Source organism: Brachyhypopomus gauderio, chromosome 3 (genome assembly GCF_052324685.1).
Source record: "Brachyhypopomus gauderio isolate BG-103 chromosome 3, BGAUD_0.2, whole genome shotgun sequence".
NCBI lineage: Eukaryota > Metazoa > Chordata > Actinopteri > Gymnotiformes > Hypopomidae > Brachyhypopomus > Brachyhypopomus gauderio.
The window spans coordinates 36,681,965-36,708,538 of NC_135213.1; the positions used below are offsets into that span (position 1 = coordinate 36,681,965).

Here is a 26,574-nt window from a genome sequence, read left to right on the forward strand (position 1 = left end):
TGAGAAGTGCGATGGCCTCTCCCTCTCTCTCTCTCTCTCCCCCCTCTCCATCCCTCTCTCCCTCCCTGATGGGAGGGCACATCTGCTTGGCGCTGTGCCCGACGCTCTTTGGTGCCTCCCCCGTGTGGCCCGGCCACAGTAATGGGTCCCGCCTCCCGATGCTCTGACCAGCTGCCCGCTCTGCCGGCTACTCCTAACGACCCCTTAACGGCACATCGCCACGGCCACCGTTTCCCTGGCCACCACACGTGTGACATCACGTGGTCTCACGTCCCCCTCTCTCCAGCGAGGCAGCCGGTGATTAAACCTTCGCCGTGTGAGCGGAGACACATGCAGAGAGACCACTGCACTCCGAGAAGGTTATCGACTGGAAAATAACGTGCAAAAACAACCATCCCGTGTGTGAACTACTACCCAGACCTACCTTCCAGACTTCAGACTAGGGAGTTTTTCCTTGCCACTGTCGCCCTTGGCTTGCTCACTGGGGGCTAGGACTCGGCACTTGTAAAGCTGCTTTGTGACAACAACTGTTGTAAAAAGCGCTATATAAATAAAATTTGATTGATTGACTGATTGACTTCACGATCTCTGGAACTGTGGACGAGGTGTTGAGGGACGTCCAGGCCGACGGAGCCAGATATCTTCTACTGTTCACCAGGCGACAGAGTGGAGGGAGGGAGGGCTTCGGCACGGATCAGCATCACCTCAGAGCCTAGCTGTGCACCCAGCCGTGCGCTAAAACAGACGGGAGGGTGGGAGTTGAAGTCAGCCGGGGCCCTCGGAGACCTTAAAGCACAGGTTGCCATAAACCCTCTCCAGACGGGCGGCTCAGATCGAGGTGGAAACGCTCAAACGTTGGCAGGCTTGGAGATCGTGCTGTCTAAAGGTCCAGTCGTTCAGACTCAGCACAGGTTATATCAATTGTTGGCATGACGAAGGCCTTATGGAACACGTTTTAGGTTTAATATGTTAAAGGATCCATTCATTCCACTGTTAGCTACACTGCTGACTCTGGGGATTCAGGAGGACAAATGTCAGTGTGTGTAGGTGGTTGGGTGGGCGAGGACTGTGAGAGTAATGTGGGCTGAAATGTATTGTGCTGATCTTTAGGTGTGATAATGTGGGTTTTGGACGTGATTCAGCATCACGGTGTCCCATTACAGGGCTGCCGTCCAGATAAAGCCCGCTACTGAAACAGTTTTCAATAGAGCATTGATATTCCCTGTTAATTTCACTTCTGGGTCTTTTGACATGGGTAGAACTCATTTCCTTTCAGCCAGAGTGAGACGCCGAGGTGTGAAGACACTTCCTCAGACAGGACCATGACGGCCGGACCGCAAATCGGGCCACACGGGCCAGACCCCCAGCTCAGGTACTCATTAGCGACACGCCAGGCTCCCGCGGACCGGACCGCTCCATGTGACCACGCAGCTGTCCTCTCAACCCCCCATTCCCACATCAAGCTGTCCCGCTACTGCTGGAGACGCGGGACGCTGCTCCTCGCGTGACACTGCACCTCACGGGACACCGCCACGTCTCCTGCATCACTCAGATGCCAGCCTCAGTGTGAGGTAATTAGCTAAGATATCGCTCAAAGGAAAAGTGACGAGAGGCGTTTCAGCAGGGGTTTCACAGGCCTGGGAGGAGGCCGCTGTGTGCAGGACAGCCAGGAGGAGAGGAGAGAGTCGTGCACATGCTAAATAATGTTTAATGTTCTTGTTTCTTTGACAAATTATCAGCAACAAAGAAGCATTTTCATATTGTGACAGCAAGCAGCATTATCACGTGGGCGGCTCACATTTTCTACAGTATTTTTCCTTTAAACATTAACCCTTCGGTTTTGTTGACCTCACGTTTTTTACTTTAGTGTTCCCGGTCTTCAGAGACCGGTCTGTTTTAAATGATTAATTCCCATCAATGGTAAATTGACAGTTTCCAGTGGTCCATTTTTATTCAAGAGGTAAAATTACATTCAGCAAACCCAAGGTTCAGACACGGCCTCCTACATAGCATAGCGGGGAACTGTTCCATGTGACACACACACACACACACACACACACACACACACACACACACACACACACACACACACACACACACACACACACACACACACACAGAGAGAGGCTTTAAGAAATAGAGCCCCATTCTCTCAGGCTACTGCTGGTATTTGGGTCAGATTCATACATGCTTGATTCATACATGCTTGATTCATACATGCTTGTCTTTGGCCAACAGTGCAGTTTAAACTGGTGGGATGTGAAAGCCGGGGTTGTGGGGTTGTTTTTAACTCACAATCTAAGACGTTTCTCATTCCAGGCGAGGGTGTATGTGTGCGTACACACACGTGAGTGAAGGATGCAGTTTTCTTTCAACGCCTATTTATACCCACACTGGCAACAGCCTTTCAAACACAGACGAGCGTCTTACTGAACATCATGGTGTAGTTAACAAACATGGCGCGCTCCTGAGGGCGGCTGCCCTGTCGCTAATAACAGGGAAATGTTCACTTGAATGAATAGATTGCCCGACCCGCTAACTAAACACTTTCATTTTCCATTCAGCAAGCAAAATCATTTTCTCTTCCTGTTGTAGCCAATTCCACTGTGTGACATTTTGGCTCGGAGATGCGAAGCTGCTGGTCTGCGAGTTCCTCTTCTGAGCTGCGATGAAGGCCAGAAGGAACAAAGGCTGATGTGATTCAACAGCATCTGACACGATCGTAAAGGTGAGAGGCTTCCAGTGTTAGTCACAACAAATGGCCATGTGGGTGCTAAAAGGGCAGCATTGATTTTCATAACTCACAACACATTCGAACTCTGAAAACATCTGCCTTACCAGTAGCTTTCACTGGGTAATCTTTATACTGGGAGTTCAACCAGTGGTGATTGGGTTAATCTAATGGGAGGAGAAGCTCAGTTTCTATCTTGTAGACTTTATTCATTTCCTGACGTGATCGGACAGCAAACTGTGACCCCAACCGCACTGTGGCCCCAGCACAAAAAAAACTTTAAAAATTTGTCATTCCATGATTCTCTTTTCCATTGATGTTCATCCCAGTCTCTATAACCTTTAGCATATCGTAGCCTTTTCTCCCTCTCCCTCTGTGGAAAGAGAGATTTCTTGGCTTCCAGAACGGAAGCTTCTTTGGACTGAAGAAGGAATACCTGGACATCTGGATGAGGCCCTTCCAGACCCTTGCTGGACATCTTCTGGTCTTGCAAAGAAACCCTCAGGCATTTCTCCTGGCCTCCTGAGATCTTTTTGAATGTGTTGATGTGATTGAAGTTGGTCTTATATATTAACGAGATTCAAATGAATTAAAGTCTAACAGACTGTTCCACTGCATTGGTTTTTACATGTGGTAGTATAAACACAAACATTAGTAATGACATTAATTACAGCTCCATTTAGGTTTCAGAGAGCATGCTTCCTGCTGTTGCTCAAGTGTAAGGAGACGGCACTCTAAATACTCGCCACTGTAGCCTACAGAAGATCTTTCTTCGGATAAAAAAAAATACTTCATACAATGCATCCAGCATTATGTTATTTTCTGGTTGTGTTCTAATAAAGCAACAGAGAAATGATTTTATGTGGTCATTATAATGTTGCCAAAACAGCAGATCTAATGGTGGCCTTAGACATTTAAGAGTATTGTACATATTTGTGTGTCATTGCAACCACATTCAAGAGTTCATAGTAGTTTGTAGCAGTAGCAGTAGCATCATCATCATCATCATCGTCATGCACTACTGCTGTTCAGAAATGGCAAAAACGATCAGGGTAAGAGAGGCGTACGTAGCTGTAGGTAATGGCAGTTATGCAGTGGGTGTGCTCAGAGGGAGGGACACAGACCTAGTGGGGCAACTGGAGCAGTCTATAATTACCCCCCCCGGAGCCACAGGTGAGGTGGGGTGACCTTTATGCATACACCATGTGCCCACACACACACACACACACACACACACACACACACACACACACACACCACACACCTCACTGCACTGCACACACAGTGACACTGCATTTTTAAATGACGAATCGTGCAAATGCTCATATTTTCAGCTTTAAAGTTTTTTTGCATATGTGAAAGCCACATCACTATGCATGTCTGCATGTTAAGGAACTGTACTCCACTAAATCAGATTAAGACCAATTGCACAATGATCAAAATCATGTGAAAATCAAGCCCAATAGCCCATGCTCATATAATGTTTGAGTTTTTGTCTTAACGTCTTCATTAAGCTAAGCTTTGCCTTAAACCCTGCCAGTCTCCATCAGCAACAAGCATGTATTTCAGAAAGAAACAGTGTTGACTGCTTGCCCGGTCCTGCTGAATGTTGATGAACTAGCTCAGAAGCTTTGGCACCGGTCCAAACTCAACCATGGTATTGATTCATATGCAAGAACAGGAAATACCAGCATCTGGCACCAGATATTTTATGCAGCTACATGGTGCCATTAATACAGACCTTTTATTTATTAAAACCAAGATGGGCTTTATTATTGGCTCTGGCATCTCTCTATTGAAATGTGCAGTTTTTGTTCTATAGACATAAATCATTATATTATTCTTTTATGCAATAGCACACATGAAGGTTCCCAGATGGTGAAAAGCTCAGAATGTGAGCCAAACTGTGACTGGCTCTCTCCACGAGACTAAACCGTTAACTGAAAGCAGCCCAATAGTCACAGTAGACGGCAAGGCGTTTGTTTTGGCGATCTTTTGTCTGGGAGCAGCGGGGGCAACAGTTCCATTGCCCCTTCTCCACCCCCTGCAGTATTAGCCCCTCTCACATTATGCGGAGTTAATCCACGCCAGAGGCGAGCACGGCCCTCTGAGCGTGCTCTGTGGCTCCCAGACAGAGCTGCTCACATGCAGCGTGACCTTCGAAAGCTTGGGAATTATCACAGCAGGGCCTACACACACACACGCACACGCACACACACACACACCTACCTAAACCTGCACGTGCATGCATGCACACATGCCTACCCAAGTCAGCACATGCATGCATGCATGCATGCACACGCACACACACACACAAGGTCACAGTTTCAAGCTCTTTACCGAGACGACGGGGAGAGTGTGAGAGCGGACATGAGGCAGACGCACAAAGAAAAGCTTCATGTTTTGTGTAATTTATACAAGCCAACACTGTTAATCTGAGAGCCTTTGAGGACTCCTGAATACAAAATACATGCCAATTAGCCTGTTCGCCTCACAATGCCGAAACAGTGCGGCGGCTGTATCGACCTCTCCTGAGATGAACGGTAAATCCATGAAGCAGGCCAGCTCCACAAACATGGTTCTGACACGGTGCTGAGGAAAGAGACAGACAGTTGATGGAGACCACCTGTCCACCCACAGAGCCGTACCGTACAGCACGGTCAGCGCGTACCACCGCACCACTGCAGGTGGACTCTCTGATGTGCTGATTGTCATTCGGTACTGATGAGCTGCTTCTGCACATCAGACATCTGCAAAGTATTTCAAAAAGTATAAGTGGGTACTGATCCTGCGTCTCCTCTGGGGGGCTGTGGTTCAATCCCCTATCAGGGCAAGTGCCCTACGCTATATAATTAAGAGCCCTTGGGCCCTTCATACTACATTTGCCCACCTCTGCACAATGAACAAAACTTTTAAGTTGCTCTTGAAAGGAGTGTGTGTTAATGGGGGGGAAAACTGACTTTTAAAGAGATTTTAAACTGTTAGCAAATGAGGTCAGCATATACTACAACGATGTGCATCTCTGTCCAGGAACACGCACACTACCTCAGTAACGAGTTACAAACACACACACATTTCGTCGAACAGAAGACTGATCTGAAGATGTCGTGTATTAGTGCTTGGCATGGTACATAACGCTTCTAACAACTTAAAGTGCACCCTTCGAGAATTCCCACACACTACCAAACATCTCAGTCCCAAACACTGAAGATAGCTGCGATATTAATAAAGTTGATTACACGTGCTTATTAAACACAGACGATTAAACCTTGCGCTGCAAAGTGTAAAATCAGACCTAATACAGCTGAGAGTGGAGAGGATTACTGTCAATTAAGAGGGAACTTGCCCTGCAAACATAATCCACCAGTACGTTCCTCCAAAGTCTTAAGAGATGCCTTTGAAATATCAATTTATTAATTTCACCAGCGGAAGCAAAGCCAAGGCAGTATATAATTAATCAATCAATTAATTAATGCTTCAGCAAACCTGATGCTTACTTTAAATGTGCTGCACTGCGCTCATTGACTTACTAAGAATTCTTTATAATTCCGTTTGGGCGAGTAATGAAATGTCTCATTTAAGACGCGGCCGAGATTTTTATAGCGTCTTCAGTTCATGATTCATGAGCGCGCACAACATCGCAATAAAGCAGCGCCGCGCGTGCACGAGATGTTTCTAATATTCCAGGACGACGTTTTGATTCCTCTTGAGGCAGTGGCTTGTCGTGGCCATCTTACTGAAAGATCCTACATTTACAGAAATATGTATATATACATCCCATGTTATAGACGATAATCAGATTAATTTAGTGATGGACGTCTTGATGCTGAATAAGGAACTGGCACGGAGACCCCTTCGCTCTGAAGGGCGAGGACGCGGCCGGCCTTCCATCAGAAACGTGGACGCGCAGCGGCGTGTTTGCGCGCGAACGCGCAGCCATGAACTGGAGGTACGGGCGGGAAAACGGAGCTAACGGCTCTGAAGCCATTTAGGCGAGCAATGACACATTTGACCGACGTACAGTTTATCATATTTCTCAAACCTTTACTGGCCTTCAGCATATTTCTTTGAGAAACATAAATGGCATTCAAATTCTTTGGTGAGGCCTTGAAGACAACTCGGTCTAATCAGGGTTGGGTAATGTTCGACACCGCTTTCATTTATCTTAGGTGTAGGAGTAGTAGCTCTGACTGGATCAAACCGCCACAGTAACAAATTAGTCACAGGTCCATTTGGCTGGAACCCCCCGCCCGAATACAAGGCCATGTAGAACAAATAATATAAGTAGAAAGCAGCCCCAGCCTCCAGAGAGACTCGAATATTATTGAACTGCCGCTGTTTCACTTCTGTGGTTTCACATTGGGGTGGCCAGCCACAGTTAAAAATTAATATAGCCTGAAGCTTTCATTTCTGAAGGGCACACCTCATTATATTTTTAATGATAAGCCTGTGCTCTGCCACACGGCATGTTTATTTCTGATTAATACTACATAAAGTAAAAGCGGATATAAAAGACACTTCTCAAGGAAGCGTCTTTGACATGTGAAATTTTATCTCGGCCAAATGATTTTCCCACCCACAGTTTCACTACTGTATTTTTCACACTAATGACGCATGATTTACAAATGAGGTTTTTTTATGCACACTGGCAGGAACAGACTCGGAGTAACACAGCGTTCCACTTATATAAATGATTACAAAAATAAAGATTAATACTGTTCCCAAGAGCAAAATAACAGACATATTTAAAGGTATTCCCTGAAAAATGAAACGATCGCATGTGAAGATTGTTTTTCTGGTTTTACATCTTTATGCAATGGACATGCATCTTTAAAATGGAAGCTGTCAGCTGGGTTCCTTGTGAACAGGATGGTTCTGTTCCATGCAAGGTCTGGTCTCATGTAAATAACGTTATCGGTGTAAGTTCAAGTGTGTGTGTGTGTGTGTGTGCGCGCGCACAAAGCTATGAAAATATGACACAGCTAAAAGAAGACTTTGTCATGGGACAAGAAGCCTACCCAAGTCAGCACGTGAACACACACACACACACAAACACACCTCCAAAGAAACGTAACTCTTGATGTGAGATGAGTTGTGTGCATTCTGCAGTACCAGATTGGTTATCAGAGCTGGGCCAAATGGCTGCAGGTTCAGACACTGAGTGGTATGGGGTGGATCTTTCCTACACACACACAGCCTTGCTTATCTACCTGGAAAGCCATCCCACAGTGAGCAAAGGCTCAGTCACACTCACCAGTCTCTAGTCAAGAGCTCATTAAAAAAAATTAAAAAAAACCAATCGTGATGGCTGGAAGACAATGCTCACGCAAAAATGTCCCTCGTGGGAAACGTGGTTGAGGATCGCTCTTTGATGTCGCCCCTCAAGATCCGACGCTACGGTGCGCGAAACCCACACCCTCCACACGCGTCACGCTGTCGAGACAGCTAATGCCAGCCAGCTTCTAGGTCCACCAACCCCCACGTACAATGGAGAAATCAACGTGAAACACAGATACGCACACAGGAAGGTTTCCGTTCTAGATTCCTCCAAAGGCTATGCAAAGACCGAACCATGACATTGGGTTAAAAGAAGCCAATGGAAGATCACTGATCATCTGATAGTCCTGAGATTAATCTGTGTCAAAAGGCTGGATGGTGTTTGGGATTGAATTCTGCACCGTGTCTGAAAATGTAAATGACAGACACTGCATAGGTATGGCAGTTGTCACCTCTGAAAGAAAGACTTTACAGATGAAAATGCAATGCTCAATTGTAGCTTTGGTGATATGTTGGTGGTCCATTTTCCTACAGAGCAGTAGTATTTACATTAAGCTAATATTGGGTAAATGGCACAATGGGCTATTACAACATGACCAAATTACATAGCATGTCTACTTTCCAAACAGTTTGTGAGTAGTCTTGGAAATTGGCCTGAAGTATGAACCTTACCACAGAAATACATATGAAAGTCACAAATCTCTACAGACACTGACCTTTGACCCTTTCCCATGCCGATTTCAACACTTATTTGCATGTTACTAATAAGTCTATTGCTATGAGGTCTCTGAGTGGCCACAGGATCAATCACTTGTTAGATATGTGATACTATAAACACAAATCACAAGGAGACAGAATCCATATTGGTCTAATATTTTTCAGTGTTGTCAGTCATGCCCACACATTACTACCTGACCACCCACATTACCTTTCGGTAATTTGTATCACCATGTGTTCCTCCCATAATGCAGTTGTGTGTGTAATGCACCATAAATCCCCCCCTCTGAGCCATATATTCCCTGATATGCCTGCAGTGTGATGTTTAAATCATCCTAGCCTAACTGAAGGGTGGACAATTTAGCATAGCTCTGAACATATTGCCATTCACAAACCTCTACGATTGTGATTTCAATAACAAGCAGAAAGGGAAAAAAAGATCCAATTGTGTATCATTCATCAAAGACAAACACAGAAACCCGCCCACAGTGTCATTTTCCCATGTGACTTTGAGCAATATCGCGTTTGTGTCATGCCCAGCAGCGGATTCGGTCTTATTTGCAAAGGGTGGGTCAAACTAAGGGCTATACAGCTTCATCTGCAACACACAGACTGGCTTCGGGAATGATTTACTGCGACAGAATGCAAGAATTACAAAACATGTATACGGAATTTGCATGGATTGAGTGCAAAAACATACGTGACGAATTTCACACTCTCAAACTCATTCAACGCATCCGTGTTATTGGCCGAGACGATGTTTTATAGCGCAGTGTATGTACCTGCACGCAGCATCATCGCGGGTGTGCAGCCACACCAGAGCTCCATCCCACATCGAATCAGAAGAACCACATCAGTTTAACGATGTTCTTCTGAAGAATCTGCACGATTTCCAGCTCATCACCTACAAATGGTCACTCCTTTCTCCACCTGCACAACATCCGTATGCCACAGCAGAACAGGGCATGGGTTTTGCAGAAAAGCACATTCAGATGATCCACACCGCAAACGTACCGTAAGGACGCCATGCCCAACAGTCGGTGGACAGCAGTGCACAATCTGGCTAAAGTACCGAACCCTATATGGACCACTGCGACTGCAAAGGTGGAGATGGTGGCGTTAAATGGACGTACCGCGCCCTGCACGGTCACTTGTGGCGAATCCTAACAATATCACCAAAATATGATGGACATGACACGGACGGTTTCGCTCGCCAAAACAGCGCCCTAGCTACGCACAACACAAGCACAGACGTGAGTTTGTCAGTTGTCAAGTTTGCCATAAAATTCCAGCCTTTGCTTTGCGTAGGCTATTTTGCTTTTACCTAAATCAAAATTCGTGTTAGTAGAAAGTTCTGGTTGTGCGGATGAGCCATTCGGGCCCAGATTTCATCTGCATCGCAGATCTGATTGAAAATGATGAAGTGGGCGTAGCAAAATCGCTCTTATTCATGTCGATAAAGCACCATTTACCTTCGGATCCTTCAATGCAGTTACAGGCTATAATCACTGACGGATTCTCCAGCGACATCCCATCTAACCACTAATGAATAATCGCCTCTTTAAAGTAATGCATATAGATACCAAACTGCAAAGATCTTTCCTTTTCATAAGGTTACTCTGCAGCACGGAACACTCTCTACAAATACTTATTTTAGGACCCGTATTTTAGGTTATTGTAGGTCAAGTATAAGACTCCAGAGGAACCATCGTCTCTCACCTGTGTCGAGCTGGCAGTACTTCAGTAATATAACGGACCACCCGCTCTGCCTGGTTCCACCATCTTCCGTCCCTGCCTTTTACACTGTAGGACCGCTGTCGGTCTGCGAGCGTGACCCCTCCCACATAGCCATCGTGACTCCTCCCACATGGCCATTGTGACGTCAGAGCCTTGGAACTAAACAATATTAAACGCAGCTACGTCCCTGAATGGATACACTATATGTAGATATCGGATACCAAATACTATATAAAAAAATATTAAGCTAAAATTACCTACGCCTGTCTTTTCTTGGCCACATCAATAATAAAACCCAATAAATCCCACCTTCCAATAGATCAATAGTTATAAAAAAAACTTGAAATTTTTTTTTTTCAAAGAAATTTTATTTCATTTTTTATGATATATGCATCTGACAAAGTTTTTTCTACAAATAAATACAGGACATGTTGATGAGATGCTAGATTTGTTAGTTATTGTGGTTGAATAAAGAAAAAAAAACAGTACCTTATGTAAATGTAAATAAAAAAGGCTTGATGAAATGTATAATAATGAATCTGCATAGATGCATCACATTTCAGTTCTTCATATGTTGTTTGCCAAAGCACATCAAGTCCACAGATGCAAGAAGACAAACTATGATGCAACACAAATGATCATATTTTTCCAGCATTTTTTAAGACAACATAAAACATACTTCAGCCTGTTAAAGTTAGATCTTTCACAACTGAGGATAACAGATTAAAGTTAATATGGAAGCCCTGGAAAAAAATAAGACTTAACTCCCAGAAACAGGTGCTTTCATCTGAACACAAGACTACATGAGGGCTCAGGCCACTTTACTGCAGACTCCACAGAGCAGGCGGTTGGTACAGTGGCAAAGCTTGTGCAGCAAGTATGCAGAAGGCAATCGACATTTATGGACAGATGACACGACGTTTATGGACAGATGACACTAGGACTAAGAGTGTTCTCCCTTTGTGCCAGCTTGGACCAGGAGAGAAGGAGAAAACTCACCAAGACACGTTTGATTCCAAAAGAAGTGCCAGAGATGGCAGCTCACTTAAATCAGAAACAAAACGATGGCTTCAAGTAACATGCATGTAACAAAGCTATTTTTCGATGTAATTATACAGAAGTGAAGTAACACTAAGAACGTGGAGTTCAGACGTACGACCGACGACCTCTTTGTAATGCCGTCCTTCATTAAGGGGCTTTGATAGACATCAGCTGTCAAGCCTCAATGGGCGTCTGCTTGAGGCCTGATGCACATGTCGGTTAAGAGGAAGCCAGAACCAAAACGGTGCTGAATGTTCACGTAATGAACACGAACTTGAATGACATCACATTTCGGATGATGTTCCAACCTTTCAGTATGTTTAATTGTGCAAAGTGTATGTGGATTTTATTGCCAAGTTCAGACCAGTCAAGACACTACAGACCAGTAAACCCACTACAACTTTCTCTAGCACCTCAGGGCAATGTGGTGTGAGAAGCCAAACTGGAACAGCTGGAGATCGAGTCATGTGGCCACTCCACACAGACGGGAAGGTGAAACACTTTAAAGTGTATCGTCTCTGTGCAACTGCGCAAATATAAGATATGGTACAACTTTTATTAAATCAAGATTCAACTTCATAGCTTTAAGGGCCAGTTTTCCCCCAGATATAGCTCAAGAGTCCAGACCTCAACTAAAGTACAACATTGGTAGGAATTTTCCAATAAATACAATTTCTGCCTATAAATATGCTAAAATGCAGCCCGAGCAACTGATCTTAAGGTGTTCAAAATTTGCTGAAGGACTTTAATAAAAATTTTTTATACATTTTTTCAGGACACTAAATCACTACTCTTGCCACAATGTAAATTTATATACGCAGCAGTAAAACAATAATTAAGTAAATGTGGAAGGGACAAATCCCTAGGATTGATGAGGTCATATTGCTTATGTTTTTCTAACAAACAGACCTCAACAAATGTGCCATTACATCTGCTACTGTTAAAGTTCAATGTCAAGAGTTATTACTAGAGGTCAGTACTAAACCAGGGCTGGCTCAACCACGACTGTCTAAAGTTTGTTAAACATAATAAATCATGACATAACTAAAGCTACCATGAATTTTACATTTCTTTTTCTCTTTTTTGCATAATCCTAGTTCAAAAGTAGTGTTAAAAGTTAAGCAGCATCTGTTAATCCAGGCATGTTAAAGCCTTGTTTCACGGGTGCTGAAAATAAGCACCATTTAGGAAGTGTTTGACTTTAACTTGGTAGCTTGTACTGGATTCTAATAAAATAACACCATTTCACGCGCACTATTGAGGTGCGCTCTAACACAAATGCTGAAATTCCCCTTCATGAGGAAAAACCATGCTCGCAGGAAACATTTGAAAAAGAACATTTAAAAAAATAAAAAAAGGAAGTATCGCAGTTTGTGCTTAACCACTGAAGTTCACCTTGTTTGGGATCTTGCGTGTTTTTTTTGAATGAACAGTGTTTTTAACATGCGATGAGGTTGTGTGCTTCTTCGCCATTAGAGTTCCATTTCAAAGTGGCGCTTACCCAGTTGCAGAAGACGAAATGGACACAAACCCTTAAAAAATCTCCCGAGCACTACCTGTTTTCACTGTAGGTTTATTAGCTGCACAAAAAACAATTAATAGTCTCACCTCACAAATGGTTTGACCCGCCAGATAGACTTCAGGTCGTTTGAGAACCTCAGAGAAACACTTGATTGTGCTCAAGTTGCCGAGTCTCAGCAAGACGCTCCAAGTTTTGTATGCGTCAGTACAAAAGCTCAAGACAGGAGATGCAGACGGGCACCCTGGACTCGTCTGCTCTTGATTAAATAAAAAAGGGAAAGTGTGCACCAAAGTCTTCTGGCAGATGCACATCCTGCGGTCGTGAGAACATGAGATGAATAAATAAAACCAGCAGAACCTCAGAAAGATGATGGTATAAAAAATTACAGAGAACGTTTCGAAAACAGACCTGAGATATCATGTACCTGAACTAAAGCGGACGCAGCACACCAGCCAAACCAGAGCCTGCTACTGGGTTTCATCATGAAGGGGAATTCGCTCACAGTCTCTCTGTCCAAACAGGACTCTGACCATTTTCTTGGGGGAGGAGACATAGATGGGTGGTGCTCAAAACCGAGCTAGCCTATCACTGCTCGCTGCCGCCTCGGAGAGGGCGGGGCGTTTCTCGCACTACTGACCTATGACGGAGTCCAGCCACTTCCTGTAGGCGGCGGCGAAGCGTCCCTGCTCCGGGCTGTGGCAGGTGCCGAGGACCCGCGAGATGAAGGCGTGCTCGGAGAGCAGTCCGGGCAAAGGCGGGATGGGCCCGCGCTTCAGACGCTTGGTGTTCTGCGTGTAGCCTCCGTGTTTGCCGCCGTCCCGCACGCAGTCGACGTCCATGGCCTGGGAGCCCTGGTACTCGTTGCATGGGACTGGAACCTCGCCGAGGAGGGCGTGGGTGTCGGCAGGTGACGAGGGCCCCGCCCACCCGCTGTGCTTCCACCAATTGTGCCACAGATAGAACACGTGTCGTCTACAGGGGAAACATGCCGGGGTTACAAAAACGGCACAGACGTAGCCTTCAACTCTGAGCACGAGAGATATGACTCTGGTATGGATGAGGCTGCTCATTCAAATTATAGATGCTGGATCACATGAAGGCCTCCACCCGTCACAGTTTTATCAAATGTAGTACGGCATAAAAGCCATTCTAAACACTACGGCCCGCTAGAGAAGAAACACCTCTCCACGCCATAACCACAGTGAGAACGACTATAAATCAGACCCATCTGTTGCCATGGTACTCCTTACGATGGCAACACAAGCTGAGGAGGTGTAAACATTATCCACTGAGCTGCTTCCATCCTCCTGAGACCAGAGAGACTGAAGAGGCCAAAGGGGGAGTGGGGGAGAGAGGGAGGGAGGAGAGAGAGGGAGGGAGAAGGGGAGAGGAGGTGAGAGAGATGGGGAGAGAAAGAAAGAGAGGGGAAAGAAAGAGGGAACGAGAGTGCAAGGGGGGTAGGAGAGAGGTAAGGGGGGGCAGTAAATGAGGGACAGGGAAACACACACACACACACACACACAAGTAAGGGAGAGAGCAAGAATCCTCTCCAGTAATCTATGGCTCTGGAGCCCAGGATCATCCATCAAACTCAAACACTGCGCTATAAACACATCAGGCAAGTCCACGAGGCCAAGGACAGCTTACTGGAGACAAAGTCACACTCCCCACCATGCACAGCAAGACCGACTCGGACGGAGCGGCTTCCATCAGCACGGAGCTGAACACCACGCCCTCACTGAACACCAGACGGACATCGACAAGACAGTCACTGAACAGAACTCCAGCTAATGCGTTACGCAGCCCAAGTGGTGCAGGGTCCAAACAGGATAGACCGCTTAATGAGACCCTGACGGGATTTATCTGCTGACACAGTAGCCCTGGGAGAGTAATGACACTTGTTAGGGTCCCGTATTGCTGGGTGAGTCATGATAGGAACAAGTTAAAAGTCCCTCTCATCTACACAGAGAGAGACCATCTCCTGTTCTCATTTCACTTCATTTATCACCATTATTCAGTTTAATTTAACTTCATTTACCTTCCTAAATGGCCAATAGTTTTAAATATTTGGCCCTCCAATCTTTAATTAGACTAATATTTGCCATCAAAAGACATACATACAATTAATGGAAAGAACAAAGAAAACACCCCCCTTTCTTCTGCAAAACACAACACTAAACTAGGTTAGACCATTTGCATAAAACACGGTCCATATTACCAAAAATGTGTGTTAGGGTTAGAGAAAATCTATCAACAGTCTAAATGTGCTTTGTTGTAAACAGTGTGCCTTATGCCTATTTGCCCAGGACTGGCTACCACAGACCCCCCCTCCCATCACCCATCGTAATGCAGACACAGCGCGAGGACAAACATCTTATAATACAGCTACAGCGGGACTCAGTGTGGATAACTGCTACAGCTGGAGCGACCACATCAGTCCAGTTAACTACAGAAACAATGAACCAGGGCGTGTAACCCCGGCCTTACCCTCAATGCTCTTTGCTACAGCAGACGGTGTTGAAATGAAACGTTCCCCTCCTGAAGCCTGTGGTGGTGACATGAGGGTGCTGATCGGAACAGTGACACTGTTAACTAGCTGACTGTTAGGAAATGCGTTCGCTTAAACGGTTGCTAAAGCTTTAAGCTAGCAAACTGGTCACCGCAAACGCAATAACACACAGTCAAAATGACGTTAGCGTATTGTTAGTTATTCGGACACTGGGACAATCGCTGTAGGACCAAGTACTACGGCCCAAGATGTTTGACAAGGGCTTCTGGAGCTTCAGGAACCTCACCTGTGGCACCACAGCGTCTCGTGGCCGGGGTATGACTCGATGAGTTCAGTGCAGAGCTCCATCTCCTGGTGGAAAAGAGGAAGAACGGCGTCGGCATGGCCGTCGTCCGTGCCCGCCCCCTCGCAGGCCCCGCCCTCTCCGTTAGACTGCACTGCCGGTCGGGGGTCCACCGGGGGCCGGAGTCCCTCGGACCGCAACCCATCACGGGCCTCGCTCAGCTCGCCCAAGAGGGCCTGGAGCAGGAACTGGCGGTAGTGGAAGCCACTGTGGTCGGACACGTGCATGGACACCCAGAGTCTGGTGGAGGAGAGCTCGTCATGCAGGACCTGTGGGAACATCACAGGTGCTGAGCAGCTGGACAGAGAGGAAAGGGCAGAACATCTGCTAGGAGGAAGGTGAGATGGAGTCTCCCCTCTGTGTAGGACGCGATTTGAGCCGCAGAGACGAGACTCCGGAGTGATCCGTGCAGAAATATTTGGGTAATTTCAGTCAGAATTTTATGTAAAGCATCTGGATGAACAAACCAAAGATAAAAGGGTTTTATTAAGGCATTTTCCCCAACGAATTACGCAACAGCAGGATTACCGTCCATCCTCGTTAACCCATCAGCCTTAAAATAGAGCTAGAACGGTTATGTTGCATCCAAATCCGTCTCGGACCATTAAAACCCACCACCCCCTTGTTTAGCTGGAGCCCTGAGGCTGGGATTGCGCTCTAGTACATCTGCCTCGTTCCGAATCCCGTTAAGAGACGATAAGGACACATCACAGAGCCCCGAGATCCAACAAGCGCTCCTGATTACGTCCACTTCAGCTCCTTCTGCGGCGATAATACGCTCGGGCTCAAAGCAGGTCACCACTCAGAGCCCCAAAGGGCCTTCGGTAAGAGCCAGACATCAAGAATAGACAGTAATAAGGTCACAGGAAATCAAAAAGGATTTGACACGCTCTGGCTTTTGGGGATTTTCACTAAGGCACTATTTCCGTACTTTATGGCGCAAACAAATAACCGAAGAGGGGGGAAATGCTAACAGCGACACAAGGGATCGCAAAGGACCCGTCCTGACTTACAAGCGACCATCATTACGCACAATAAAACGCTCCCTTCGTGGGTATTATAATCTGTATCCCGCCGTGTCATATCTAACCTGAGAAGCTGCCACGCTGTGTGCTCATAAACTCACTGGGAGCGAGCCGCCTACCTTCAGGCCTCCGGCCAGGTGCTGCAGGACCCAGATGCGGTGAGACCAGGCGTTGTAGTTGCTGGGGTAGCGGCTGGCGGCGTCGGCGCACACCCTCAGCTCCTCGTGCAGCGCCCTCTGCAGGCGTTCGCTGCGCCGTGCGCCCTCACCCCCGGCCTGCGGCTCCACCCGTCTCCCCTGCTCCTCCACCCGCTCCTTCTGAGCGGGCGCAGCGGGGCAGCACTCCCTGTGCAGCCTCTGAAGCACCCACCTCCTGCCAACCGGGACAGCGCCACTGTTAAACCCGTGGAGCCAGAACATCGGAGATCCGTCCCGTTTGCGTAAGGAGTACATGCTACTGTGTGGGCGGGTTAAATAAACCATGTGGCCAATAGGAGAGTAAACGCTAAAACAAGATCCTTTACAGAGACACACGAGGCCACAAATCTGAGTTAATAAGGAACAGAACGCCATGATTAGGAAACATCAAGCACCCAGCCCAGCTGCTTTCTCCACCTCTCACCTTCCCCATCCTCCTAGTGACTACACGAGCCACGGGCTTGCACTACTGCCAGCACCTGACCCGACCCGACCCGCTAAAAACACACTGTAGTGGACCTCTTCAAGGAGGGGCAGCAGACGGGCCAGCGTGACTGCACTGTAACGTCTGCTGACCTCGTTTAAGGGAGCACAGAGAGGAAGAAATCTCTGCCAACCATCTGGTGAACTGGGTGTAGGATATATAGCACATTTACACTAATATAGCACTAATCACTGCATTTAAACACTTTCCTCCATAGCATTTATTACATTTGGTTATATTAGAATTGAAAATATAAAAGTCCCCTAGCATGTAGGAGCACTAATAGAACAGAAAGACTTTTTTTAAGAAAAAGAATGACAGTCAGCCTGACCTGTGGATCCATGTTTCTGGACTCTTGGGATACTTGGTGAGTGCCAGTTTGCCTAGGTAGAGGTCCTTCTCTGGATCCAACACGCCACACTGCAGCAGTTCCTTCCTACAAACGAAATTCATCAGAGAAAAAGACATCATGAAGATTCAGTATGTGAGGGGAACTATCCCAGTCACATTTACTGTGTATTGACTATAGCGCCACCTAATGGGCAATGCAACACTGTCCAGTATATATTTTTATTTTTACAAAATGCAACCAGTGACTCGGCCATTACATCTAGAAAAGCCAGAAAGAAAGTCATGAACACAAAAATACAGTAAAAACACAGCAAGGCCAAGTTATTCAGGGAACTAGAGCAGCTTCTCCATCAGCATCTGAGCAGTTCTCTCTCTTATAAATATCCTGAAGAGATTCTAAGAGGTTTTTTAACAAGTTGAGTGTGTGCTATAAACTTTGTACCTGACATTCCAAGCAGTAGTGAAGTCTGGATTTAGCAGCAATAGTGTGCAAGTGATGTCCACCAGCGCTGAGTGGGAGAGACGGAGTTTTTGAATACTAGCACAGCGTTCGATCATTCACATTTACTCTCATCACTCATCATGCATTGCCAACTCCTGCGTGTGATGAATGCCATGTGAAGGACCCCCCCCCCCCCCCCCCCCCCCAGCCTGCCCACTCAACAGCACGCCTCCGACCTTCTGCATCTGTCCTTCTAACAACCTCTTCACAATGTAGTGTGAATCAGATAATCGTATAAGATACGGGCTGTGTTTGAAGTAGCCTACTACATACCACTCGCGTACTGATTGAGCCCCAACATCAGTATGCAGCGTACCGTATATACCGAGTGCAGTATGCAGTACACAGTATGTAGTAGGCGATTTCGAACATGGCCGTGGGCTTACCCTCCCTGTCCAGCCACTGCTTGCGCTGACGATACGACAGCAGCTTGTTGTGCACGTACGGCAGTAGGAACTTGACGCACCAGCTTTCCACCCCCAGTTTGTTCTCCAGCAGGACGATGGGGCTTCGGTTGTACCTGGCCTCGGGGCACGGTACGAGCCCAATCTCGTCTCTGCAATGACAACAGGGCAGCATCAAGAACAAACACGAGGTCTTCTCCTTCTGCAGGACCAAGCTGTCAATATTGGGACAAGAAGCTGTGGAAGACGTAGGCTGGAGTCAACATGAGTGACATAACCACACGTGGCTGTTGGTTCAGTGCAGTTTTGTTGCCCTGAGAATCAGTTTAACTGGGCCACCGTGTCAAAGACACTTTAAAGCAGCCAAAAGCATCTGGCCATATTTCCACATCACCGTTGTAATGATGTACACACATACTAGACGGCAATGCCCCCAAAACATCCAGGCATCACAATGTTTATCACTATTAAACATCAAAACATCCAGCCATCACAATGTTTATCACTATTAAACATCAAAGCATCCAGCCATCACAATGTTTATCACTATTAAACATCAAAACATCCATTTTTCAACACATTTCATCCACGTTTCCTGCAGCGCGCGCCGGCGGTATCGTAGCAACGCTGTGGTGAGTGACACCTGTCCGGCTGGGTTAGCCGCGCGAGCTAACGCCGCTAGCGGGGCTCGCCCAAATTAAACTAGTTTGCGCCGTTAGCGAGCTTTTTGTACACGGAGCACGTCGGTGCCGAGTGTGGACCGAAACGCGCGGGTACGTACATGTTGGGGTTCCTCTTGAGGGCGTTGGTGATATCTTTGACAACTCTCCGCACCAAGACGTCCACCTCCTCTTCCGACTCCGCCATTTTCCCCGAGAGCGCCGATGACGTCAACGCGGGTGACTCAACCTCATCCGGGACATTTTTTTTTTATTTCGCGCAAGCGCAGACCGTCTTGGTAACAGCGTGGCGTCATTAGAAACGCTCCGCTCAGACCTTCGAGGCATTACTGTGACCTCTAGGAATGTTTATCTTAAAACACATGCATTGATCTGGTACACCACTGTGCCTCCCTATTTGGTTAATTCAAAATGAATTACAGCAGGTCGACATTAATGTCGAATTGGTGAGTATCCTGTGAAGCATTTAGCTGATGACGTTAGACGTGATCCATTTATTTCTTCTCCTCTCCTTATATTATTTATTTCCTTTCCTTCCTTTTCGCTCCTTCAACTTTAAAATCTCCATGTTCAAGTTCGTCATCGTTAGAATTGTTCATATTTTTCAATGATTAATTCATGTTGAACGAAAAATAAAGCGTATTGAATTGAATTGAATTGATTATTGACATTTCTAAACGATCGTATACTTGTGTTTTAAAGGCACAGGCACAGAGAAGCGGAACCAAAAGATTATGATTTCACTGCATGTCGAGACAGAGAAAAGAAATTACACAAGTCGACATATAAGCACTTGGGGACATTCGTAGACGCGGTAAGTGTTCAGTATTACCGAGATCCTACACTGTACGCTTCTTCTTTTGTAAGGGTAACTCCGCAGTAATGAATTAAATACTTTTGATTTACAGGACTGGAGCACCACGACGGAATCACAGCTGTCCCAGTATTTTTTAAAAAAAGAATATGAGTTCAAGGAGACACCAAAATCAATGGTTCATCCCGACCACATCCAGTCTGTGGTGTTTGACAGGTGCAAATCTTGAGGATATACCTAAAACCATTATATCTAAAACCATTATACCTAAAACCATTGTGATCTGTTTGATAACGTTGCTGCACTAACCAGAACTACTTCTCTTATATTTTCAATCTCTCTCTTCTATACGACTTTACTACTGCTGCGTCTTCTACTGTCTTCTGTTACAAGACTGTCACACAGAGGATGCAGACCTGTCCTACCCTGCCACCGACCCGACTACAATGACATGTACGAGGTGCAGCCCCATGTCCTGCTGTCCTGTTGTCTCCAGTGAAGAGCTTCACTTTACCGTTTAGTTACACCTTCGTCTGGGCGTACTCACACTAGGCACGGTTTGCTGGTTCCGTGCCGGGGCCCGGTTATCCCCCCTCCCCACTCCCCCTCTGGCCTGCACTCACACTGGCTTCAGCAACCCGGCCCGAGCACGCTTACGTCATCACAACGCCGCTTTATTTGGAAAAAAAGCGCGCTCGCACAACACTATGGAGTTCACGATTCTCTTTTTATTGTATTTTTGGAGTCGTTTTGGGAGTGCAGAAACACGGTGCAAGCACAGATTTATCGATAATTTAACACAACGATTGTCTGCTAATCGCTTTGCCGCTATGACTGTTTAACGTGAGCATCGCATCACTGACGTCATGTTTGAGTTCCAGCGAAATGAACCAATCAGACGAGGCACCAAGCGGGCCCGGGCACGGATAGTGCTCACACTAGAAGCGAACCGTGCCCGAGTCCACATGAATCGTTCCCTGGCCCACCTCTTCAAGCGGGCCCGAGCACGGTTAACTGATCCGGGCACGGTTGGAGCGCTCACACTAGCCAAACGAACCGTGCTTCGGCAGGCAACCGTGCCCGGGCCCGGATCACAGAGCCTAGTGTGAGTACGCCCTAAGAAAGTGGTAGTAACGGGGAGGAAGAGTGTTGTTACGGTGATCACCAGAAGAGGGAGATGGTAGTGCTTGGACTTATGTTCTGAAGCAAGCATTGTCGTTTATCTGTTTAGCTGGCTGTAGTAATAGTTAATTTATTGGATTAGAGTTAGTAAATGGCTCTTCCCATTACGTGCAAAACATTGCCTATATAGACATGTCAAGATATGCCTAGCCACTATAAGATTACACGTAACATCAAGAGAGAGCAGGTTACAAGAACCTAATTTTAAAACAGCATTAAAGCCCCCCAAGACTCACGCTTAAGCAGCTACAGATCTGTACGAGGTCACACAAAGGAAGTATGTGGAAAAAGTGAAGCTTCCTTGATGCGTCCAGGATGCATGGTACAGATTCTTGCAGACAGCGCAGTGATTTTCGAGGCTGTTCCTGGGGGATTTGCAGCCCACGTTACATGACACATCACACGAGCTCACGAACAGGCGCCAGACTCCAGCGTAGCTGCATTCTAACAGCAGTTTGACCTTGAGAGCTCGGTATATAGCTTAATAGTGTTTTTGTGATATAGATTAGGATGGTTTACTGGACAGGCAAAACAATGAAAGATAAAAAATACACTTTACACACTTGTAGAGATGCATAGGCCTACTTGTGAACAGTATAAATGGTTTATTTTCATATGATGGCTAATTTTAGTGACAAAACACACAAATCACTATTAGACTTACCAATAAAAATCTAGACACCAGAGTAACAGAGATACTTTCCTTGGAATTAATTTACGATTATTTCTGATTCCAGGGACCTGAACTCTACATATACATTGGATTACCTTCCTCCACATATCACTATCAAGGACACGGTGAGTACATGATGTTTAATGTATGAAGTATATGTGTGTAGTTTAAAATGTGGAGTTTCTTTTGATTCACGTCTTCCTTCAGCTCATAAGTGAGTAGTACCTCAAGGTTTCCTTTGGCAAGGGCTGAATTGTTATACAAACTCTTAATGAACAGGAAAGCTCTTACTGGCAACTGCTTGCTATGGCAGACACACTGTAATAAAAAATCTCTCTGCAGTACATCAAATGATGTCACATGAAAGGTAATCTTTTACCCCAGTGCAAATGAGCGAGTGCTTCCATTTACCCTTGTGTCTCTAATACCTCTTTTCATCCTAACAGTCGTGATTAATAGGCCGTAGTTGACAATGGGCAGGTTGTCTTGAGTTAGTTTGCCCTCGGGGCCCAGAAAGACCACAAACGCTTCATGTCAAAGCTAGTCCGTAGCTGCTCTTTGTTCTGAACAGGAATCAGAGATAAACAGACATGCACGCCGATCTTCTCATGACTATCACTTGTTTTAGCAGTCATGAATTTATTTGGCTGTTGTCCCTCGGGTAGACTTACAAAGTCAACTTATGTGAACTCCAGAAAGTGTGTCACCCATACATAGCTTTGTAGAAGGAGCACCTTTAGAATAACCTGTAGAAGAGCATTTAAACAGTTGACTTTAGTTCATTTACGTTGTCTGTAATTTTCTTCCGTTCAAGCTACTTTCGTCTTGTTGAGAGTTGTGTTTGTGTTGTCTGAAGATACCCGCGGAGGTTGTGGAGGACAGAAAGCCTGATTTCAGGAGACGTCTGTCCTGCTTCACTGACGTAGCAGGACATCGGCGGTGGGGACGCAACACCTGGCAGGACGTAAACGAGACACAGGCCCGTCCCCACGGAGCTGCTGAGACCCTCCACACACCACTGGATCGGGGCTGCACATAGATACACTCACCAACATTTCTGCCCTTTTTACCCAATCTGGATGAGCAGTTTTAAGTAAAGTATATTTCATCAACAATTACTGTAATGCACTTTTTTCAACAATAAAGTCTCGGGTTGAAAAAAATCACACCCCTCCCCCGGCCCCATGAGATACAGGCCGAGGCACGGCTGGAGTCCGCTCGCCGTTACTATGGGGACTGTGCTGGACAGCAGCTAAAAACATCCGCCCCCTCAGCTCCGTCTGAACTCCCTCCACCATCTGCTCTTCAGCGCTACACCTGCTCCTTCCATTATCCCGCATGCAGGTTGCAGACGAGCCTGCTCGTGTTCTCCGTGACTGCTGGGACTCCCTCCACGTCTCCAGGAGGGTCCTGGTCTGTCTTGGCAGGACGCGGCACAGTGAGTGATGACTGGAACGTTCCTGAGTGACAGACCACACATGAAATTCACAGCAATTCACAATCTGTCCCTGCATCACTATCTTTAACCACGACTGTGGCTGCCCAGGCTGATGTGTTGTGCATCTCCTAGAAACCCTGATGTCATTTTCCTCTGTTAGTTTATGGGGTTTCTTTTTATAGGAGGAAGACTCATGCCTTGACCACAGAGACAACTGTGGAAGCCCAAGTGTCTGGTATTGACTACAGAAAGCAAATGTGTCTGTATTTCTGGAATTAAGTATCGGCCTGGCTGAACCTTAATGTCTCCAAATCCCTTCATGTCTGTTTTACAACATCTAAACCATAATAAATCACTTAATATCTAATAATTCTTAACTGAGAAGGACCTTTCATTTGTAATTTTGGAGTTAGTCTAGATGTATGGGTTTAATTCGAATAAACAAATTAAATGTATTCATATAAATTTGAATCAAATCAGAAGACAGACTCCATGGGACACAGCACTTACAAAGTAGAGAAACCGACAGTATTCACGTTTTATGTTTTTTGTATCAGAATCACAGTCAGCTGCAGAGTATTAACATTTAGAACATGTAATGAAGTGTTTTCCCCATAGCTGTATTGGCAAAACAATCAACAGACTAATCTTTGACCTGACCTTTGATGTTTAAAAATCAGATCTGGTGACTGAGTGATTGAGACTATTACAGTATGTTAAGTACAGGACTCACTGTCCACTGGCTGGTCCTCTACCTAATTTACACTTTCTGCTGCCTGGTCACATCAGTCAGGACGGATTAAAAAGTCTTTGTTTATTCCCTGTGTTTACTAGCCAGTCTGCAGTATGTTGGGATGTCCTTTATGTTGGGGTCTGGAGAAGATATTTTTCCACCAAGGCCTGAATGTATTTAAATGAAACATTTCAATTTTCTTGCCCCCGGGGAAGACCCAGGACACACTAGAGAGGATATGTCTGTCGGCTGTCCTGGGATCGCCTGGGATCTGTGTCCCCCCAGAAGAGCTAGAAGAGGTGGCTGGGGAGAGGGAAACCTGGGCCTCTTTGACCTGGGCCTCTTTGATTAGGCTACTGCCCCCACGACCCAAACCCAGATAAGCGGTTGAGAGTGGATGTATGGACATACATAAGCGCTTGTCATAAAGCACGAAAGACAACAGTTTTAGAGGTAAACAAATAAAAGCTATTTTTTTTGCTAGTATGCATGCAAAGTATCTTTATTTTGTTTAGCACTGAGCAATTAGCGCTTTAGCAAATCAAACATAGAACACGTAAACGGCACGAGACTCAACAAAGACGAGCAACAATCACAACACCCACACAGATACACACGCAAACACACACACACACAATCTATACTTCAGAACTAACTAATTAATTAAATAATTAATTGACTAAATAATCCAAAATGTTCCTGTTTACAGATTACACAAGGTGTTTATATGTGTGCCTGAGTCAGAAACCTGGAACTGTACATCATTTTAATGTACAAGTAGTTATGATGTAGTGCTTTCATTGTTGTCTTATCAGGAAGAGCTGAAATGTTTGGGGTATACACGTGTTGCTTCAAATGAAAAGGATTATGAGATTACCACTAGGAGACTTGGGATATGTAGTGTGTTTTGTGTTTTGTGTCTGCAATTGTTACAATTCAAATCACGCCTCAGCTGGTTGAACAGAGCTAAAATAATGTCACCTGGAGCTGGCCAAAAGGGAAGTGTTTGCTGGGTGTAAACACTTCTGAGAAGGGCAGTCTGGAACTCTAATGTTAGCTTTAGCATTAGCACTGAGCCACTGGCTCACAGAGCCCAACTGGAGTCATGATGTTCTCATAAGGAAGTTATTTCTGACCTCCAACAAACTTATAATCCGTATTTACATTTCTGTCCAATATAGAGCTACTGAAACAGCGTGAGACTGTAGTGTATCAAGTAGAACTTATTTTGAGCTTCTTGGGTTTGAAGCAGACACACAAGACCTGAAAAGAACGATGACATAAACATAACATAAAGAAGGTGTGGGATGTTCAGAAAAAACAACTCCACACAGCAAATTATCTACGTTCTAGTTCTGAATACTGAATACTGAACAAATGCTCACTTTGAGAGACCACATAAGAAAAATATCTGTTATCAAAATAACATTTGTCCAAGGTGTAATATGAGATACACTGTTCTAATGTCATTTATGTGTGTTGATAAATTAATAATAAAAAAAATATATACAGTTCCCCCCGAATTAATATCTCATTCTCTTTCCATTCAAAAACCCTTTTTTATAGGAATTGAATGTCTTTGTAGCCACGGAGACCAGATAGCTGGGAAGATGATGAGAGGCAGCTGTGGTCCATAAACTGCCCCGGTCTGCAGGCTGAGAGCTGAGGTCCATAAACTGCCCCGGTCTGCCTGCTGAGAGCTATGCTTTGTGCACAAGAGCAATGGTCTCACAGTGCTGCTGCCACAGTGATAAAGATGCTATTTGTAGTCAAGATCCTGACCTGACCCTAGCTTAGTGTTAATTCAGTGTGCAATTGGTTATAAACCAGACAGCATGTATTACACTCAGTGAATCTCTTAAAGTGAACGCAGGGTTGCCCATTAATCCAAGAATATATCTACCTTTCATAAACATGATAATACAAAACGCACACGATGGCTCTAGACCTGAACTGCCTGTTCTACCCACAGTCACTGGTGCACTGTTGTTAGATGTTTGACTGTGGTCACAGGGCAAACAGGACGACTACACATACGCTCAGATTCAACATTCACAGACACATTTTTTTATGATTTTGTGTCCATGCTAAGTTGCTTTTATTGTGACCGTGAGATGTCTACATTATTTGAGTGCCGTGAGAAATGTTGCGTAATGCTTTGTTGTACAGGACAATTGTGCATAATGCTTTGTTGGAAAGATCTTCCTAAAACCT

At 45.6% G+C, this 26,574-nt stretch overlaps 3 protein-coding genes across 15 annotated transcripts in view; 1 reads left to right on the forward strand and 2 right to left on the reverse strand.

Moving 5' to 3' along the window:
• Positions 1 to 10,563, reverse strand: part of apba1a (amyloid beta (A4) precursor protein-binding, family A, member 1a) — a 39,983-nt gene extending 29,420 nt beyond the window's left edge. For 4 of the 5 annotated variants that reach the window (XM_076998002.1, XM_076998001.1, XM_076998000.1 and 1 more), the window contains exon 1: positions 10,445 to 10,563. The gene's annotated coding sequence lies outside the window, so the exon portion shown is untranslated. Of the gene's footprint in view, positions 1 to 9,507; positions 9,656 to 10,444 lie in introns of all 5 variants that reach the window. The other variant, XM_076997999.1, reaches the window with a different exon arrangement.
• Positions 10,564 to 10,834: 271 nt separating this feature from the next.
• On the reverse strand, positions 10,835 to 19,724 carry ptar1 (protein prenyltransferase alpha subunit repeat containing 1). Of its 7 annotated transcripts, none has more exons than XM_076998006.1 (8): positions 19,622 to 19,724; positions 18,823 to 18,992; positions 18,377 to 18,443; positions 17,915 to 18,019; positions 17,022 to 17,274; positions 15,821 to 16,146; positions 13,663 to 13,997; positions 10,835 to 13,281 (listed from the first exon to the last, which is right to left on the reverse strand). In XM_076998006.1, exons 1-8 carry the CDS (start codon positions 19,705 to 19,707, stop codon positions 13,037 to 13,039), a joined length of 1,587 nt encoding a protein of 528 aa, XP_076854121.1. In that variant the 5' UTR covers positions 19,708 to 19,724; the 3' UTR covers positions 10,835 to 13,036. The 7 variants fall into 7 exon arrangements, 4 of the variants coding, with proteins under 4 accessions (XP_076854121.1, XP_076854122.1, XP_076854124.1 ...); XM_076998007.1 differs by having other exon boundaries at positions 13,081 to 13,276; XR_013129642.1 differs by having other exon boundaries at positions 13,139 to 13,337; positions 13,450 to 13,997.
• A 95-nt stretch (positions 19,725 to 19,819) lies between these two features.
• On the forward strand, positions 19,820 to 24,587 carry LOC143509839 (cilia- and flagella-associated protein 95-like). 3 transcript variants are annotated; one of them, XM_076998637.1, is made up of 6 exons: positions 19,820 to 19,966; positions 20,223 to 20,334; positions 20,429 to 20,550; positions 20,728 to 20,787; positions 22,254 to 22,314; positions 23,046 to 24,587. In XM_076998637.1, the coding sequence occupies exons 1-6, from the start codon at positions 19,932 to 19,934 to the stop codon at positions 23,226 to 23,228; spliced, it is 573 nt and encodes a 190-aa protein (XP_076854752.1). In that variant the 5' UTR covers positions 19,820 to 19,931; the 3' UTR covers positions 23,229 to 24,587. The 3 variants fall into 3 exon arrangements, with proteins under 3 accessions (XP_076854752.1, XP_076854753.1, XP_076854754.1); XM_076998638.1 differs by lacking the exon at positions 19,820 to 19,966 and adding an exon at positions 20,008 to 20,094; XM_076998639.1 differs by lacking the exons at positions 19,820 to 19,966; positions 20,223 to 20,334; positions 20,429 to 20,550; positions 20,728 to 20,787 and adding an exon at positions 20,852 to 21,439.
• The last annotated feature ends 1,987 nt before the right edge of the window (positions 24,588 to 26,574 follow it).